The 17,108-nt window shown below is 43.4% G+C and overlaps 1 protein-coding gene across 3 annotated transcripts in view; it reads left to right on the top strand.

The window, feature by feature from the left end:
• The window catches only part of LOC122897967 (paired amphipathic helix protein Sin3a-like), a 52,344-nt gene extending 38,505 nt beyond the window's left edge, over positions 1-13,839 (top strand). For 2 of the 3 annotated variants that reach the window (XM_044236148.1, XM_044236149.1), the window contains exons 12-17: positions 296-412; positions 2,707-2,945; positions 4,620-4,803; positions 5,778-6,351; positions 8,912-9,081; positions 13,490-13,836. In XM_044236148.1, the coding sequence (XP_044092083.1) occupies positions 296-412; positions 2,707-2,945; positions 4,620-4,803; positions 5,778-6,351; positions 8,912-9,081; positions 13,490-13,768 (1,563 nt within the window). In that variant the 3' untranslated portion in view covers positions 13,769-13,836. Of the gene's footprint in view, positions 1-295; positions 413-2,706; positions 2,946-4,619; positions 4,804-5,777; positions 6,352-8,911; positions 9,082-13,489 lie in introns of all 3 variants that reach the window. The other variant, XM_044236150.1, reaches the window with a different exon arrangement.
• Positions 13,840-17,108: the final 3,269 nt, after the last annotated feature.

The following is a 17,108-nucleotide window of genomic DNA, read 5'->3' as shown; positions in this document are numbered from 1 at the left end:
TCCCTAGAAAGGGTCAGCTCTGAGTCTTTCCTTCCTCCAGAAGGGAGTAACACCAGGGACTGAGAATCTATGTGAATAAGGAAATCAATACCCTTCTCTGTCTTTTCTCAGAAGAAAATGTTTTATACTTCTGTCCAGAACCTTTCCAATCTTTGCAAACTTGTTAAAGGTGAAAGCTGTAGTGTTGGTGCTTTCTCTCATCCCCTAGAGTTGTGTCTGTCTTTTTACTAAGAATGATTGATTACCAGAAAGCTTTGTTACACTTTAGCTTCAGTTTATCTTCTTTTACCCAAAGGTTCTAAATGATACTTGGGTTTCCTTCCCTTCCTGGTCTGAGGACTCCACCTTCGTTAGTTCCAAGAAAACCCAGTATGAAGAACACATCTATCGTTGTGAAGATGAACGCTTTGAGGTACAAGCTCCTTTATCATTTGGAGGTTGTGGAAATGGGAGGCACTAAATGCTAAGATATTTTAAATATCTGTCTGTGAGGCTTGGCTTTTTGAGACTGGAGAGCCAGAGTCTCATGTTCACTGGTAAATGCTTATTGTCCTACTTAGAATGTTTTTGAGTTCGTCAAATACACTAATAATATTTTAGGGCAAGTGTGACCTATCTAGGCCACTTGAACCCTTTTGAAGTTATCCATTGATGGCTGAATAATAATTCCTTGAATTTTTAACAGCATTTTAAAGGTTATTGTGTTTTACAGGGTATACAAAAGAGTATCTCAAGACTGACTGGGCTTTCTTAAAGAGGTTTAATTATTTAAAGTGTGTATTGTTACTCTTAGCAGGTATCTTGATGTGGTTAGCAAACCAGCTCTCCTGTGAGAACTGGAATTTTTCTCTCCAAATCTGTTACTTGGCTCCTTGTGAAAGAAAGTGAAATTAGGGTTTTATTTTGAAGCAGTTGGGAAAGGAAGAGCTGGAGTAAATAAGTGAGCTGGTAGAGCCCCCGTACCAGGAGTAGGAGTACGGTGAGTGGGCTCAGAATCCCCGGTGTGTTAAAACGTCTAGCTCGTGGATCTCATCAACAAAAAGGGAATGTTCAGTGTGTTGGAAGAGGTAAAATGATTTGCATCCTATTTAAGGTATTTATTATACGAAAGTGACTGGCCCTGCTTATTCATATAGATGGGCGAGGGCTTGCTCTTTTTTTAAACCCGTGCTGGTCAGGCTCTGCCAGCCATTCCCCTTTCCCACGTGATTCGGCTGTTTCTGACATGTCTTGAATGAAGGGCCGCATGTTTCTTGGCCGCTTGCAGGTGACTGGCCACAGTGTTCATGAGGAGTTTCCACCATTTGCACAAAACAAGATCGTGACAGATGCTAACTTACATGGAAAGTTGTATCAGGGTGAAGAAAGCATTTCCTTGTTACCTACGTTTAGTAAGGTTAGATGAGGAGTTAGAAAGCAGAGATTGGCATCTTTTTCTGACAGGATGTTCCTATTCTCAACTGGTGTGCCTATAAAAGGCAGCATCCGCATTTCCCATCTGCGATTACAGGCGTGATGATGAAGGTGTGTGTGCATGTGCTTAGGATAGGGTGGGATGGGCTAGTTTGAAGGAGCATTCCTTTATACATCAGGATAGGTTAGTGATCCTGCAGTGCAGACAACCCCCAGATTTCAGTGGCTTGAATAAAAACATTTATTTCTTGATCACACTACCTGTGCATTGATGGTTAGCAGGGGATCCTGCTCATCAGAATTACTTTGGGACACTTTTTTTTTTTTTAATTTATTTGCTTGAAAGAGTACATGTGCATGCACATGTGCCTGAGCAGGGGAGGGGCGGGGGGAGAGAGAGAGAGAAATATCAAGTGGCCTCTGCACTGAGCCCCCCGGGGGGGTCCATCTCAGAACCCTGAGATCCTGACCTGAGCTGAAACCAAGAGTCGGACGCTCAACCGATGGTGCCACCCTGGGAACTCCTCCACAGACATTTGGTCACAGGACCCTGAGACTTCTCGTTTACTTCGTTTTCTGTTTCTCATATAGAGAATGTTGTATGGAGCCTAGCAAAAGAGTTACTCAAAGGTTGCCAGTTCTACCCTTCACCAGGTCTGGCTAGGCCCTTGCCAGAAAGTAAGCGGCAGGAGTTCTATTAGAATTTAAATGCTTACCCACAGATAGGACATTGAAGTCCTCAAGGAATGGTAGTCACTGCTCTTATTATTACTGGATGTAGAACAATGCTTTTAAATATTTAAATATTTCAGGTTAACCTGAAAAACCTCACATATAAGACTGATTTATCATCTTTGAATGGTCTTCTGATTGTTGTGTGTTTGTTTTGTTCATTTTCTCATTCCTGACAGATTTCAGCAATCCAGGGAAGTTCAGGGGAAAGTGTCAGTAAGGTTGCCTTATGTGAGGTCCCTGTGGTCTCGGGTCAGTAGTACTAAGCAAAGCACACTGGTGGTGTTGGAAGTAACAACTACCACTTATCTATCATTTATTGGATGTTTTGTGCCAGGCCTTGCACTAAGCCCTTTATTAGGATTATATCATCTGATCTAGAAAACAGCCTTTGAGAATATGTGAGGTTATCCCTATTCTATTGATAAGGAAATAGAATCATGTGTGGCTACTATGGCAGAGGTGGGATTCAAATCCAAGGAATCTGGCTCCCTACTTCATACTTTTGATTGCTGTTCCATTCTGGTTTGGGTCCTGAGCACACTTTGTCTTTTGCTTTAGCTTGATGTAGTTTTAGAGACCAATCTGGCAACGATCCGGGTTCTGGAAGCAATACAGAAGAAGCTTTCTCGCTTGTCTGCTGAGGAACAAGCCAAATTTCGCTTGGACAACACCCTCGGGGGCACATCGGAAGTTATTCATCGAAAAGCACTCCAGAGGATATATGCTGATAAAGCAGCTGACATCATTGATGGTCTGAGGAAGAACCCTTCCATTGCTGTCCCAATTGTTCTTAAAAGGTAACTGACTGAATGTGCCTTTTGTGCTTTAGTGTGCTTCATGACCGATTCAGTGTCCCAATAGATAAGGCCCCCATTTTCTTTCTTTCTTTTTTTTTTTTTTTTTTAAGATTTTATTTATAAATAAGACAGAAGGAGACCCAGCAAGAGAGGGAACACAAGCAGGAGGAGTGGGAGAGGGAGAAGCAGGCTTCCTGCTGAGCAGGGAGCCTAATGCAGGGCTCGATCCAGGACCCTGGGATCATGACCTGAGCCAAAGCAGACACCCAGATGCCCCAAGGCCCTCATTTTCAACCTGGTTGCTATCCCATGAGACACCCATCTTGGCCCAGCACTGGTTGTTGGAAATTAGGTGGACCATGGGATAATGGAACTTCTTGATGGGGTTCTGTGTAACCAGCAGTAGAGAACATACCTTGAAAGTCCATAGAGGAAAGCTGTGTGTTTAAGGGAATACTTTAAAATACAGAAAAGAACAAAGTAGAATATAACCTCCCACATTCCTGTCAAGGCTTCAGCCTGAAGTGTAGAGGGGCTCTTGTACCCACCTAAGACCAGGCATCAAGGAGGCTAGAGCTAGAGCCAATGAGCCACAGGCTCCTTCAAGGCCGTGGCACTTCGAACCACACTGTGAATGCCAGCCAACAGCTGGACCATCTCTCAGTATCACCTGCAACAGTGATGACGGGATTCTTGTGTGCTATGTGGCTCACAGCTGCCTGACTTTTATTGTCCCTCCCTAGTCTTCTGCTCAAGAGCTGGCGCAGGCTGTTCCTCTTCCTGCCGTGCCAGGAGCATTTAACTTTTGGCTTTGAGATGTAGGATACTCTGCAGTTCCAGTGCTGGTTTTGATTTTACTCTCCTCGCTTTTGGAGTGTTGAGATCAGTTGTTGCCATCAGAAATTCCCAAACTGTGTGCAAAGGAGCATTACTGTGCAAGTTCTCTGCTCTTGGACTTTTGCATTTACATTAGCATAGTGAATGTTCTTAGAAGTCCTGCTGCAAAGAGATGTGCTTGTTTCAGCTGGCCAAGGAAGTCAGCTCCCTTTTCAAGTGTATTCTGTGGGATGCTGTTGAGAAATAACTATTCTAGGTAAAATTTCTGACTTTGGGACAAATTACCTCCCCAAAATAAGTCCTGGATAAGTCAGTTCCTCAGGTAACAGAGTTCAAGCCTGGGTTGAATAACAATTTGAATAACAGTATCCCAAGTTGCCAACAGTTTTGACCTATTGTGTCTTTTGACTTTTGAAATAAAGTAAGTCTGACACATTTCTCACTTCTGAACCCTTAAGACAGGCACCTGGGTGGCTTAGTTGGTTAAGCATGCACCTTCAGATCAGTTCAAGATCCCGGGGCTCTGGGTTTGAGCCCTCCTTGGGCTCTTTGCTCAGCTGGGAGTCTTCTTCTGCCTCTCCCTGTCTCCCTGCTGGTGCTTTGTCTCTACTCACTCTCCATCTCTCTCAAATAAGTAAAGAAAGTCTTTTAAAAAAATAAAATAAAAAACAAACCCTTAGAGAGTAGGGATTGTTATCCCTATTTCCTCGATAAGGAAACAGTCTAGTATGACAGAGGGAGGATTCAAATCCAAGTACTTTAACTCTCTCCCTTAAAATTCCCACATCTGGATTCCCATGTCTTGTTGTTTCTACCACCCCCCCCACCCCCGCCCAGGTTGAAGATGAAAGAGGAAGAATGGCGAGAAGCCCAGAGAGGCTTTAACAAGGTCTGGAGAGAGCAAAATGAGAAATACTACCTGAAGTCACTGGACCACCAGGGCATCAACTTTAAACAGAATGACACCAAGGTCCTGAGGTCCAAGAGCTTGCTTAACGAGATTGAGAGCATCTATGATGAGGTGAGCTGGATGTTTTATATCCGTGAGAGGACCCAGTCTTTATGCTCAGTGTGACTTGGACTCCTGGAAATTACCTTTGGCGTACGGAAGCAAGACCCTCTGAGACATGTTGATTCTTGCTTCAGACTTGTCCCAGACTTCTCTTCCTGATTCTGTCACTGTAAACATCACCTTTACTCCCGAGCTGCTATACTGGTTTCCCAGTTTACCATCCTGGCTTTGTCTGTGCCTGCTATCTCCCTCTACCACTGTCCTGTCTGTTTCCCTCAAAACCGTACCTCGTCTTCATTCACACAACTGAATGTAGCCCTGTCAGCTTCCCACAACTGAAACACTCATCATTAATCCCCAGATACTTTCTAATCTTTATTTGGCATACTTACCAGGAGTGTATATAGTACTGGGAGGCAGGATGTAGTGATGATTAAGAAATTAATCCTGCTCTCTTGGGGCTCACAGTTATGGGGTATGGATATAGTTATAAATATAGTATGATTGAGAATTCCTAAAAGTTACATGATCTTGAATTTTTTGAAAAGTGTTGTATCATGATAATGTCAAACATAGATGGAAGGGGGGAAGAGAGTGGTAGAATGAGCTCTTAAGTAACCTTCAGTAAGCATCCCTGTTCTGCCAGTTTTGTTAGAGTTGTCACCTTCCGCACCCCCACCCCAGATTGGAAACCTCAGATCCTGTACCTCCTGTGGTACTCTCCATAAACACTAACATAGAATTTTCAAAGATGGTCCCAGTTTTGCCCCATTGTCCCCAGTAAGTCTTCACAGTCTAGAAAATAGCAGTATCTTGGTGTCAGACCACCTCCCACATTATCTGTATCTGTTTCTGCAAGTTGCGGGTTGGAAGACGGTTGCCACTGTGGTTAGTAGTGGCCTAGACTGCTGGCGTGGTCTCATAGGTCTGTTTGTTGTTGCTGGACACATGTCACATAATACTTTGCGTCTCTCTCCTGTTAGAGGCAAGAGCAGGCTACAGAAGACAATGCCGGTATACCCGTTGGCCCACACCTCTCCCTTGCCTACGAAGACAAACAGATCCTGGAAGATGCCGCTGCTTTGATTATCCACCACGTGAAGAGGCAGACAGGCATTCAGAAGGAGGACAAGTACAAAATCAAGCAAATCATGCATCATTTCATTCCAGATCTGCTCTTTGCTCAGAGAGGTGATCTTTCGGATGTGGAGGAAGAGGAAGAAGAAGAGATGGATGTAGATGAAGCCACAGGGGCAGCTAAGAAGCACAATGGTGTCGGGGGCAGTCCCCCTAAGTCCAAGCTACTGTTTAGTAACACAGCAGCTCAGAAGCTAAGGGGGATGGATGAAGTGTACAACCTCTTCTATGTTAATAACAACTGGTATATCTTCATGCGGCTACACCAGATCCTCTGCTCGCGCCTGCTGCGGATTTGCTCGCAGGCCGAACGGCAGATTGAAGAAGAAAACCGAGAGAGAGAGTGGGAACGGGAAGTGCTGGGCATAAAACGAGACAAGAGCGACAGCCCTGCCATCCAGCTACGTCTCAAAGAACCTAGTGAGTGCTTAGACTGTTGGTTTCTGGACGATGTGAGGGGTTGGGGGACCTCAGAGCTCAATTAGACGCAAGACTGCCACCTTTCACACATCAAGCACAGGCAGGCAGGCCTTAGAGCCGGGGATCTGACTGGGGTTCGGATCCTAGCTCTGCAGTTGACTGGTTGTATGACCTTCCTTCAGCTCCCCAAACCTGTGTACCTGCGAAATGGAGGTGCTTCTTAATACCTTGTAGAATTGTTGGGAGGCTTGAGCTGAGTAGGGGAGCTCCCTGTGTGGTGCTAGGATTGTGGCCATTCAGTAGCTGCTGCTGTGGCCACTGGGGAGCAGGTGTCACTCACCATCAGTTTCCCCAATGGCAGATCCCTGGGGTATTGCAGAGTGTGTTAAAGGACAGGGTGGGGCTAGAATGTCACAGTCCATTCTGCTCCATGACGGAATACAAATTCTGAGTTATTCATGCCTCAGGCACATGCGAATTTTCTCAGGTATGTGTGGGCAGGGCTTCTTGGCCTGTGAGGTTCATGGCTCATTCTTTAATAAATAGAAATAGTTTATGGAAAGGAGATTGGAAGTCAAGAGACGGTGTGAGACAGTGGACCAGACAGAACAATAATGAAGATAGAGAACACAGGAGAAGGAAAAGTAAATGCGGGCCGAGGAAGCTGTCATGTGCTTTACGTGATTCTCTGTTGCTGGCTTCTAAAGAACTACTCCTTTCATAAATGAGGTTTTTGAGCTGTGAGCCAAAAACTTTTTCCGTGAAGCCTTTCTTCTGTACCCTTGAAGAAATAGCCAATCTGTGGAGTGAATTATCTTTTTTAAAAAATTTCTAAACTGTTGCTGCTGTAAGAAGCCCACATGTGGCCCTAATTTTCTATCTGTTCAAGAGCTAACGACCCTGGATATTAATGTTAAAATCCTTTCTCTCGGCAGTCCTAGCTTGAGAGAGACAACTTTTGGATCTCAAGAGTGGTGATACCATCTGCTTGGGTAGAAATCAGGGAGCAAATAGTCTAATCCTGTCTCAATCACTGACTTAACCTGGTTTGAGGCTTATGTTGTTGGGTCTTGAGCGGTAACAGCAAGCCTTGCACCAATCATAGCTCGTGGGCACAAGTCTGGCTTGTGCTCCCAGCATTATTCTGGCGTGAAAGCATCTGCCTCTCGGTAGCACAGCCTGTGCCTGTGCTTTGGGTCTGAACAAGGTGAAGTTCCATGGTGAAAGTTAAGCCAGTTGCTTTTATTTTTTTATTTTTTTAAAGATTGTATTTTATTTATTTATTTGACAAAGAGAGAGATCACAAGTAGGCAGAGAGGCAGGCAGAGAGAGAGAGAGAGGAGGAAGCAGGCTCCCCGCTGAGCAGAGAGCCGGATGCGGGACTGGATCCCAGGACCCCGAGATCATGACCCAAGCCGAAGGCAGCGGCTTAACCCACTGAGCCACCCAGGCGCCCCTAAGCCAGTTGCTTTTAAACCCTATGCTCTGTTTTGCATGTCTTTGATGAGCCTATCACACTTCAGATAAATGGAGACGGACTTAGCTTTAGCTCCCCAACTATTTTCTCTGTATAGACTTTAAAAATGGGTAACCAGACGTCAGGGACAAAAGAATTCTTGTGATTTTTTTTTTCAGTTTAGTGAACTTTTTATTAAAGTGCAACATACATATAGAAAAAGATACAAATCCAAATTGTGTACCTCAGTGAATTTTTACAAAGTGAACACATCTGTGTAACCAGCCTCTGGATCAAGAACCAGTATAACCAACACCCCAGTGACCCCCCCTCATGCCACCATCTTGATTGCCAACTCCAGAAATCAGTAAATCAGTCTTGTATAAGTTACAGGCACAATCCTTTTATGCTTCTTTCCGCACTCTGCAAGTTGCCAGGTGAATGTCTCTATAACAACTGATAAGATTCTAGCTGCTGGTTGAAGTGATTCATGCGCAGTGAGCACAGATCATTTAATGTAATTTGTGAAGTACAAGTTGGGAATCCATTTTTAAACAGAAGGACTTTGACAAATGCAGGTTACTTCATTATTCATAGGGGATTTAATTTGCGCTCCTATTTTTCTGTTACTGAGGGGTTTCCCAGGGCTCGAGTGTGGTGCTGTCTGCCTTTTCTCATCTGCACTTCATGCTTCATTGAAATAGCTTTATGAGCAAGTGACCCATGTGAGGAATGCTCTGCAGGCTGGGAGGGCAGGTTCTTCTCTCAGCATGAGAGCCAGCAACTTTTTGAAGAAACTTCTTCCCTGGGACATTCTGCTCTCCTGTCTGGCAGAGCCCGCTGTACTATAATGAAGTGTTTCTCTGGCGTGGATAGAGTGTTAAAGCCCCCGTTAAAGTTGCAGTGTCACTGTCCTCTGATAGCACTGGCCATTGTAGCACCTGTCAGATAGCACTTCTGCCTACAGCTGATGTGGTGTGTATGTTTGACTACCCAGGCTTCTTCCATCAGAGGCACCTTAGGCCAGCTTGGGGTTTGACCCTGACGTCTCTCCTGACCTCTTCATAGCAGGGTAAGGCCTTACCTCTCCCATCTCTCCCACAGTGGATGTTGACGTGGAAGATTATTACCCAGCTTTTCTGGACATGGTGCGGAGCCTGCTCGATGGCAACATAGACTCGTCGCAATACGAAGATTCGCTGAGAGAGATGTTCACCATTCATGCCTACATTGCCTTCACAATGGACAAACTAATCCAGAGCATTGTCAGACAGGTGAGGGCACGGTGGAGGCTAGGTTTGGTGAGGGAAGAGGTCCTTACCTAAAGATGGTTGAGGCAAAGACAAAAGGTAAGATTTCTCTTGGAGAGAAAAAAGGGCAGTTTGCTCAAGCAATGTTTATGGACGTATGGCTCTCTAGCAGAAAGGGGGAGGTTAACGTTATGTTGGATCGCTCATGTTAACAGAGTGGGAGTGCTTCAGCCGCTTAATGGAGTCCTTGGCTCTGCTCGGTATGCCCTTCACAGTTGAAAGAGCCTAGCACTGCCCCGGTGTGCTGCCCCTCTCCTGCTGCCTACCTGTAGAGCGAGCCCTAGTCCTGGCCCAGCTCTTACCTGATCACCTAGTGGGGAGCTTTCAGCGGGGAGTGCTTCCGTGTCTGAGGTGTTGGTGATTCTGTGTACTTTGCTCACTTAACTTTTGAAGTTCTTCTGTGGGAATGGTTCCATACATGTTCTGTAATACTATCCCCATCTGAGGTTCCACTTGACTTAGATTCGTGATTGGTTTTGTGGTGTGTTCCTGTGGCACCCTAGGAGCTTTGAATATGTTCTTTACAGCTATGATCATTTATAGCACATAGTCAGGTTTCCACTTTTGCCTTGACTTCTGAATTTCCGAAGGGATCAGAGTATGTTGTTGGTGTGTCACTTTTTTTAAAGTGAAAACTTGACAAAGAAAGTTCTTGAGTCCTCACTGCCACTATGAGGAGTAAAAACTTGTTACTCAGTGTTTTCTTGGCGTAAAATATGGAATTCTTTACAAGTACCCAGGCTTTTTTTTTGCCTTGATTTTGGAAGGACGCATGGCTCTGCGCCCTTTCACAGGATCTGCTCAGAGTCAAGGAAGAGCACTTCGCATAACTGAATCTTGGCATCTTCGTGAAGGTTGTCAGGTATTCAGTTTTTTTCCTGGAAGTTGAAGACGTTAAGAGGCCTTCCTGATGGAAATCATTATATGGGTACAAACAAATCTAAATATATGGAAAATCTGGATATATATAAAATAAAGACTCCGGTTATCGTGTGCTTCTGCATCCCAGTGTGGAAGTAAAGTCTCTCACACTGGCAACACAGAAACTTCAAAAATCCAGTAGAATTAACTTTCATAAGCTTGAGATTGGTTTCTGAAACAATAGATATAATTATCCATTTATTTAAAGCACCTGGTTATGATTTTGAGTCAGTAATGCATAATGTCTAATCTTTTTAAGAAATAGTTTTTGTCCAGAAACCCAAATACAGTGTTGTTGTTTTTTATGGTTTTATTTGAGAGAGAGAGAGCGCATGCATGCACGTGTACACACTCATGCGTGTGCATGTGGCAGGGGGCGGGATGGGGAAGGGCAGAGGGAGAGAATCTCAAGCAGACTCCATGCTGAGTACAGAGCCTGACGTGTGGGGCTCAGTCCCACAACTGTGCGATCACAACCTGAACCAAAATCAAGAGTCAAATGCTTAACTGACTGAGCCACCCAGGTGCCCCCAAATCCAGTGTTTTTAAAACATATGTTCATGCTTCTCACCTTACTCCTCAGTTGGAGGCATATTTCCTCTCATTCTCCTGATCCTGTTTGATGTTCCCCCAGAATTCATTGCTGACCGGAGGTAGAACATATATTTCAAGGTTAAGCCATATAGGCTTACAACTTACCTTTTCCAGAGTACAGCTGTTGCTTGAACAGCAGGCCTTTGAATTGCGTGGTCCACTAACACTTGGATTCTTCTCAATAAGTACAGTGTAGCACTGTAAATGCATTTTCTCTTAGGATTTTCCTAATACTTTCTAGCTTTATTGTAAAAATATGGTATATGATACATACAGCATACAAAATATTTGTTCATTGACTGTTTTTGCTATCAGTGAGGCTTATCGGCCACAGTATGTGACTAGTTAGGTTTGAGGCAGGTTCAAAAGTTATATGCAGATTTTCAGTTGTGTGGAGGGTTGGTGTCCCACCCCTCATGTTATTCAAGGATCAGCTGTAGTTTAATAGAGATTTGTCTTAAGAACACGGTAGGTGGTCTCACAGATTCCTTAGTACAGAACTCAGGAAATGGCCAATACAGGGATTATACTGGGAAGTTTTTTGGGTTTGGGGGGGGGTTGCTTTTGGTTTTTTTTTCTTCTCCTGCATGCCTTTCTGGAAATCTGCTTCATTCTCAGGCTTCTCTCTGCAGATGGACATTTGGCCATGTACTCAAGGCTTCTCCAGCCCCCTGGGGCTTTGGCTTGCCATGGCAGTGCCTCTGGCCCCAGCATTGCTTGACCTTTCCATCTAGATGCTCGTCTGTAAAAAGTCTACCAAACACATTCACTGTGTCCTTTCAATTTAGCAAGAGGGAGAATCTTAGCAGCCTAGCTTGAGAGCGTGAGCTCTCCATTTGTCCCTGATTTTATAGGGCTGCCCTTTTCAAAGATTCTAGGAGGGGCCAGATAGCCAAGAAGAGGGTGTGGATGGGGAGTCAGTGACATGGTCTATTTCAGCAAGAAGGTCTTAACCAGAAGTGTCTACGTGGTATGGACCATACTTTAGATGCACTTTTTTTTACACTGCCTACCCCCCAAACAGTGTATTTTAAGCTGCTCCTTATGTTATCAGGTTATCATAGGCATTATTTTATTGGCCACCTGAGAGCCCATTGTGTGGACTAATTATAATGTAACCATCTGTAGTTGGTGGCCTTTCTACCATGGTCAGATCAGTCACCCTTCTGACCTTGTACTGTGTCCATTTATCTACAAATACACATACTTGTCATTTAAGACTTTTTTAAATGTTAAAAATAAGTAGTTGTCATAGTTACTAGCACTTCAAAAAGGATGTATCTTCCTAAAAATAGAACGGCTTAGTGGTTTTTGAGAATTTTAAAGTAAAATAGACAAATTGATATTGCAGTTAACATTTTGCTTTTTTCTTGTATATGTTTTTTCACATTCTCTGGCATTTTTTTATGAGTGAAGTTTCATTTGAGGGAATTTTTATTCCACAATAGAAATACAGTCATGGGCGGCGCCTGGGTGGCTCAGTGGGTTAAAGCCTCTGCCTTCCGCTCAGGTCATGATCCCAGGGTCCTGGGATCGAGCCTCACTTTGGGCTCTCTGCTCACCAGGGAGCCTGCTTCCTTTCCTCTCTCTCTGCCTGCCTCTCTGCCTACTTGTGATCTCTGTCAAATAAATAAAATCTTTAAAAAAAAAAAAAAAAGAAAGAAATATAGTCATGACCTTTGAAAATGGAAACTCTAAACGGTTCAACTTTCTAGTCATCAGATAGTTTAAGAACAGAGTCATGGGGCGCCTGGGTGGCTCAGTTGCTTGAGCGTCTGCCTTCGGCTGAGGTCACAATCTCAGGTTCCTGGGATCGAGTCCCACATTGGGCTCCTTGTTTGGCAGAGAGCCTGCTTCTCCCTCTGCCTGCCGCTCCCCCTGCTTGTGCTCACTCACTCTCTCTGACAAATAAAATCTTCAAGAAAAAGAAAAGAACAACAACATATTCTCAATAATTACCAGCAGTCAGTAGTGATTGACCTTTGTTGAAATTGAGTCAATTAACATTTACAATTTAAGTACTATATTTTTTATCTGATGTAGAAAAATAAGTAATGTATTAGAAAGAATATTGGCCTAGGGGTCAGCTTGAAATTAGTCCTAACTCTGTTCCTTCAGCTGAGAACCCCTGGGTAAGTGATTCAGCAACCGGTTCTTGAATACCCAGTGAGTGTCAGACTTTGTACTCAGGCTGAGAATATAGAGAGGGATCTTGCTTTCATGGTTCTCCACAGCTCCTGTCCTCACCTTGGCACACAGTGAGTGTTCTCATCTAAAATGGAAATTTGTCTCCTGTGTAACAGGGCACCCCCTTCAGCCTCCTTCCCAGGGTAGTTGTGTAGATCAAATGAGAATGAGAGTGAAATCAAATTGTAAATGGTAAAGAAGCACCATAAAAACAGGAATCCATGAGAATTTTCTTTCCAGTTCCTTAGAACTTGAAATAAGCAGCACAGTAATATGAGCAGCTTATGCTTTAGATTTTATTTATTTGACAGAGCACAAGCGGAGGGAGAGGGAAAAGCAGGGAACTCCACATGGGACTTGATCCTAGGACCCTGGGATCATGACCTGAACCTAACATAGACAAGTAAGCAACTGAGCTACCTAGGTGCCCCAGTTTTGTGTTTAAATAGATAGGAAAGCTTTACTCAAGGATCAGTGATACTGTTGAAGATTTAGGCTTAGTTATTCTCCAAGAATATGAAATACTGGTTTTGTGTGTTTAATTTTCTAAAGTAACCAACCAGAAAACCTTTCTGAGCTGAGTGACTGGAACTGTCAAAGGAAGATTGACTGTATGAAAGGGAGAAATATTTTCTTGGTTCACTGATGACTTGCCTTTGCTTGATTCCAGCTACAGCACATCGTGAGTGATGAAATCTGTGTGCAGGTGACTGACCTTTACCTGGCAGAAAACAATAATGGGGCCACCGGAGGCCAACTGAACACGCAGACATCCAGAAGTCTTTTGGAGTCAACATACCAGCGGAAGGCTGAGCAACTCATGTCAGATGAGAATTGCTTTAAGGTGAGAGTTACTCATGTACCCCAGGACCATGCTGGTGACTGTATAAGTTGTTGGAGCCATCTCCATCAGAAATCAAAGCCGTTTCAGGATGCTTTGATGCAGTGATGCCACTCCTGGAACTTCTTAGAGTTCCTCTGAGCCTACTGGAGGGAATGAAAAACATGGAAAACTGGAAGTAAATTCTCCCATGGACGATCTATTACTTTCTTATATTTTAAAAAGTTGTTATGTATGATTTTTACAATTTTGTATTCTGTCCTTTTCTCTCTGAATAGTTTTAGTAGTATAATGCTTTGTAAATACTATAATGCTTTGTTTAAAAATGTTAGTACAGAAGGGCACCTGGCTGGTACATTTGGAAGAGCATATAACTTTTGATCTCAGGGTCATGAGTTCGAGCCCCACATTAGGAGTAGAGACCACCCAAAAAAATTAAATAAATAAATATGCTAATACACATAATCCATGATCCTTGTAGAAAAGATAGGAAATGCAGAGAAAAGGGGAAATCATCACCTGTAGTGTTTCCCAGAAATAATTACTGATGACATTTGTAGACTTTTCTGTGCTTTTATTGGATTTGAAAGAGAGTATACTGGGCAGAATGGTCTGTAGCTTATTTTGCTCACTTAGCAACACTTGGGTCTTCATCTTTTCCTGACTATTTTATGGAGGATTATGACTATCTTGCTGCATTAGGTTGTTTCCATTTTCCACCGTTACCGCATTGTTGTTGCTAGTTAGTAAAGCAAATAGTTGGGAATGACCTAGACATACAGCCCACTGTGGGAATGGTTACTAGCAGCCCATTGTGTGAATGCCAGGTGGCATATTTTGCAGCCAGTAATAGTTAATCATAAATTATAAAAATACTACATCAGGTGAAAGGAAATAAAACTATGTGTACTGTGACTGCAGAACTGTAATGAACAAAACTTGTATGTATTTACACAAGAAGGGCAGGTTCCAGGGGCCCAGAATAAGGTTTGTAGTTGGCCGAGCAGAGAGAGCTAACATATCCTTACTGGGTGTGTTCCGTGTACTTGACTGATCCGACCCCAGATTGTCCACTTGTTGTCTGCTTCTACTTTATCAGCTGTTTCTGTAGTTTCTAATCCATCACCTGCACTCTTCGCAGGACAGAGGACATTTCCTAAGCTTTTCAGGGTTGGTTTTATTTTTCTTCTTCTGAGTTTTAAACCTATAAATGTTTGTTAGAAATCCAGTGTGTGTTGTTTTGTGGGGAGCAGAATTACCATTCCCAAGCACAGTGACTTAACAATGGATTACATTGCGTGGTGAAGGCCTGTGAGGGATGGATAGACTCACCCTATGGATAAGAATAGTTTTCAGAGTAGCAGACAGAATAGCGAAAACAAAGACTTAGTAACCAAAAAAATTATATCATGTCAGTGATTTTTTTAAATGTGCATGTGGAGACTAAAATTTGATATGATTAACATTAAGCATAAGCAGCCCTTCAGATCCCCTGCCCAACCCTGAGTCCCAGCCTCCTCTCCATTTTGTTTCTCTGTACATAGTACACTGCTTTTTAAGAACTCAGCAACGCTTGGCTCTCCGTATCCATTCAGACCCTCTTCTGTGCCTTTACATACATACATGTATATATATGAAATAAATGACATTAGGCTATATATTCTACATTGTGTTTTTTTCACTTAGTATGACTTAGAATTTCTCTGTTTTGGTTTATATAGACCAAGCTCATTTTTTCAACTGCTTTGTTGTACTTAAGAGTAAAAATGTACCATAATTTAAAAATGTACCATAGGTTTAAAAACAGTCATTCCTGGGACACCCGGGTGGCTCAGTTAATTAAGCACATGACTCTTGATTTCAGCTCAGGTCATGATCTTGGGGTCGTGAGATTGAGTCCCATATCTGTCTCACACTCAGTGCAGAGTCTGCTTGAGATTCTCTCTCTGCCCTCTGCCCTCTCCATGCTCATCCTTTTTCTCTGTCTCTTAGATCAATAAAATCTTAAAAAAAAAATCATTCCCTTCAGGGTGAACATTAAACAATTTCCATTTTTTACTTTCTCATGTAGTGCTATATCCTACTGCTTCTATCCTAGTGCACATATGTTAGAATTTGAGGTGGAGACCAAGAAATGAAATCACTGGGTCAAAGGATGTGCGTATTTTATATTTTAAATAACTAACCAAATATATATATATTATTTCAATTTTTTTTTATAAGGAGGCTCCACCTACTTAAGTAGGCTCCACCCAATGTGGGGCATGAACTCAGGACCCTGAGATCACAAGTCGCACACTCCACCAACTGAGCCGGCCAAGTATCCCTGAATGTTACATTATTTTATTTTATATTTTAAAGATTTTATTTATTTGGCAGAAGGTGAGAGAGGGAGTACAAGGAGGGGAAGCAGAAGAGGGAGAAACAGGCTTCCCGCTGAGCAGGGAGCCCAGTGTGAGGCTCAGTCCCAGGGCCCTGGGATCATGACCTGAGCCGAGGGCAGATGCTTAACAACTGAGCCACCCAGGCATCCCTGAATGTTACATTTTAATGGAGAATGCCATTTCACTCTCTCCAGCCACAGGCTATATATACTAGCGTACCCATCTTGTCTTTTCTTAAAGATTTTATGTATGTATGTATGTATTTTGAGAGAGCACATAGTGGTGGCAAGGGCAGAGGGGGAGAGAGAGGTTTTTTTTTTTTTTTTTAAGATTTATTTATTTGTCAGAGAGAGTGTGCATAAGCAGAGGTGAGGAGGAGAGGGAGAAGGAGAAGCAGACTCCCAGCCAAGCAGGGAGCGCGGTGTGGGACTTGATCCCAGGAACCTGAGATCATGATCTGAGCCAAAGGCTCAACCAACTGAGCCACCAAGCATCCTGGAGAGAAAAAAAATTTTTTTTTTTTAAGATTTTATTTATTTTTTTGACAGACGGAGATCACAAGTAGGCAGAGAGGCAGGCAGAGAGAGGAGGAAGCAGGCTCCCCCGTGAGCAGAGAACCCGAAGTGGGGCTTGATCCCAGGACCCTGGGATCATGACCCGAGCCGAAGGCAGAGGCTTTAACCCACTGAGCCACCCAGGCGCCCCCATGGAGAGAAATTCTTAAGCAGGCTCCATGCTCAGCCCGAGCCCAGTGGAGGGCTTGATCTCGCAACCCTGAGATCATGACCTGAGTGAAATCAAGAGCCCGATGCGCAACTGACTGAGCCACCTAGGCTCCCCTAGGGTGCACTTCCATAAGAGCATTCATTTCCCATCTTTAGTTAACACTGGGTTATCAGACTTCTTTATTTTGGCCATTTGGGTAGCTAGAAAATTACATTATTCTGATTCGTATTTCCCTGTTCTCTGCCATTGCCCATTTCTGCTTCCTTTTCTGTATATTGCTTATTCATATCCTTCACCCTTTGTTTGGGAGGGGTGTTTGGTTCTTTTAGGTACTTTTA

This window comes from Neovison vison, unplaced genomic scaffold (genome assembly GCF_020171115.1).
Source record: "Neovison vison isolate M4711 unplaced genomic scaffold, ASM_NN_V1 Scaffold_048, whole genome shotgun sequence".
In the NCBI taxonomy this organism is placed as follows: domain Eukaryota; kingdom Metazoa; phylum Chordata; class Mammalia; order Carnivora; family Mustelidae; genus Neogale; species Neogale vison.
This window is presented reverse-complemented; position numbering and strand designations above follow the sequence as displayed.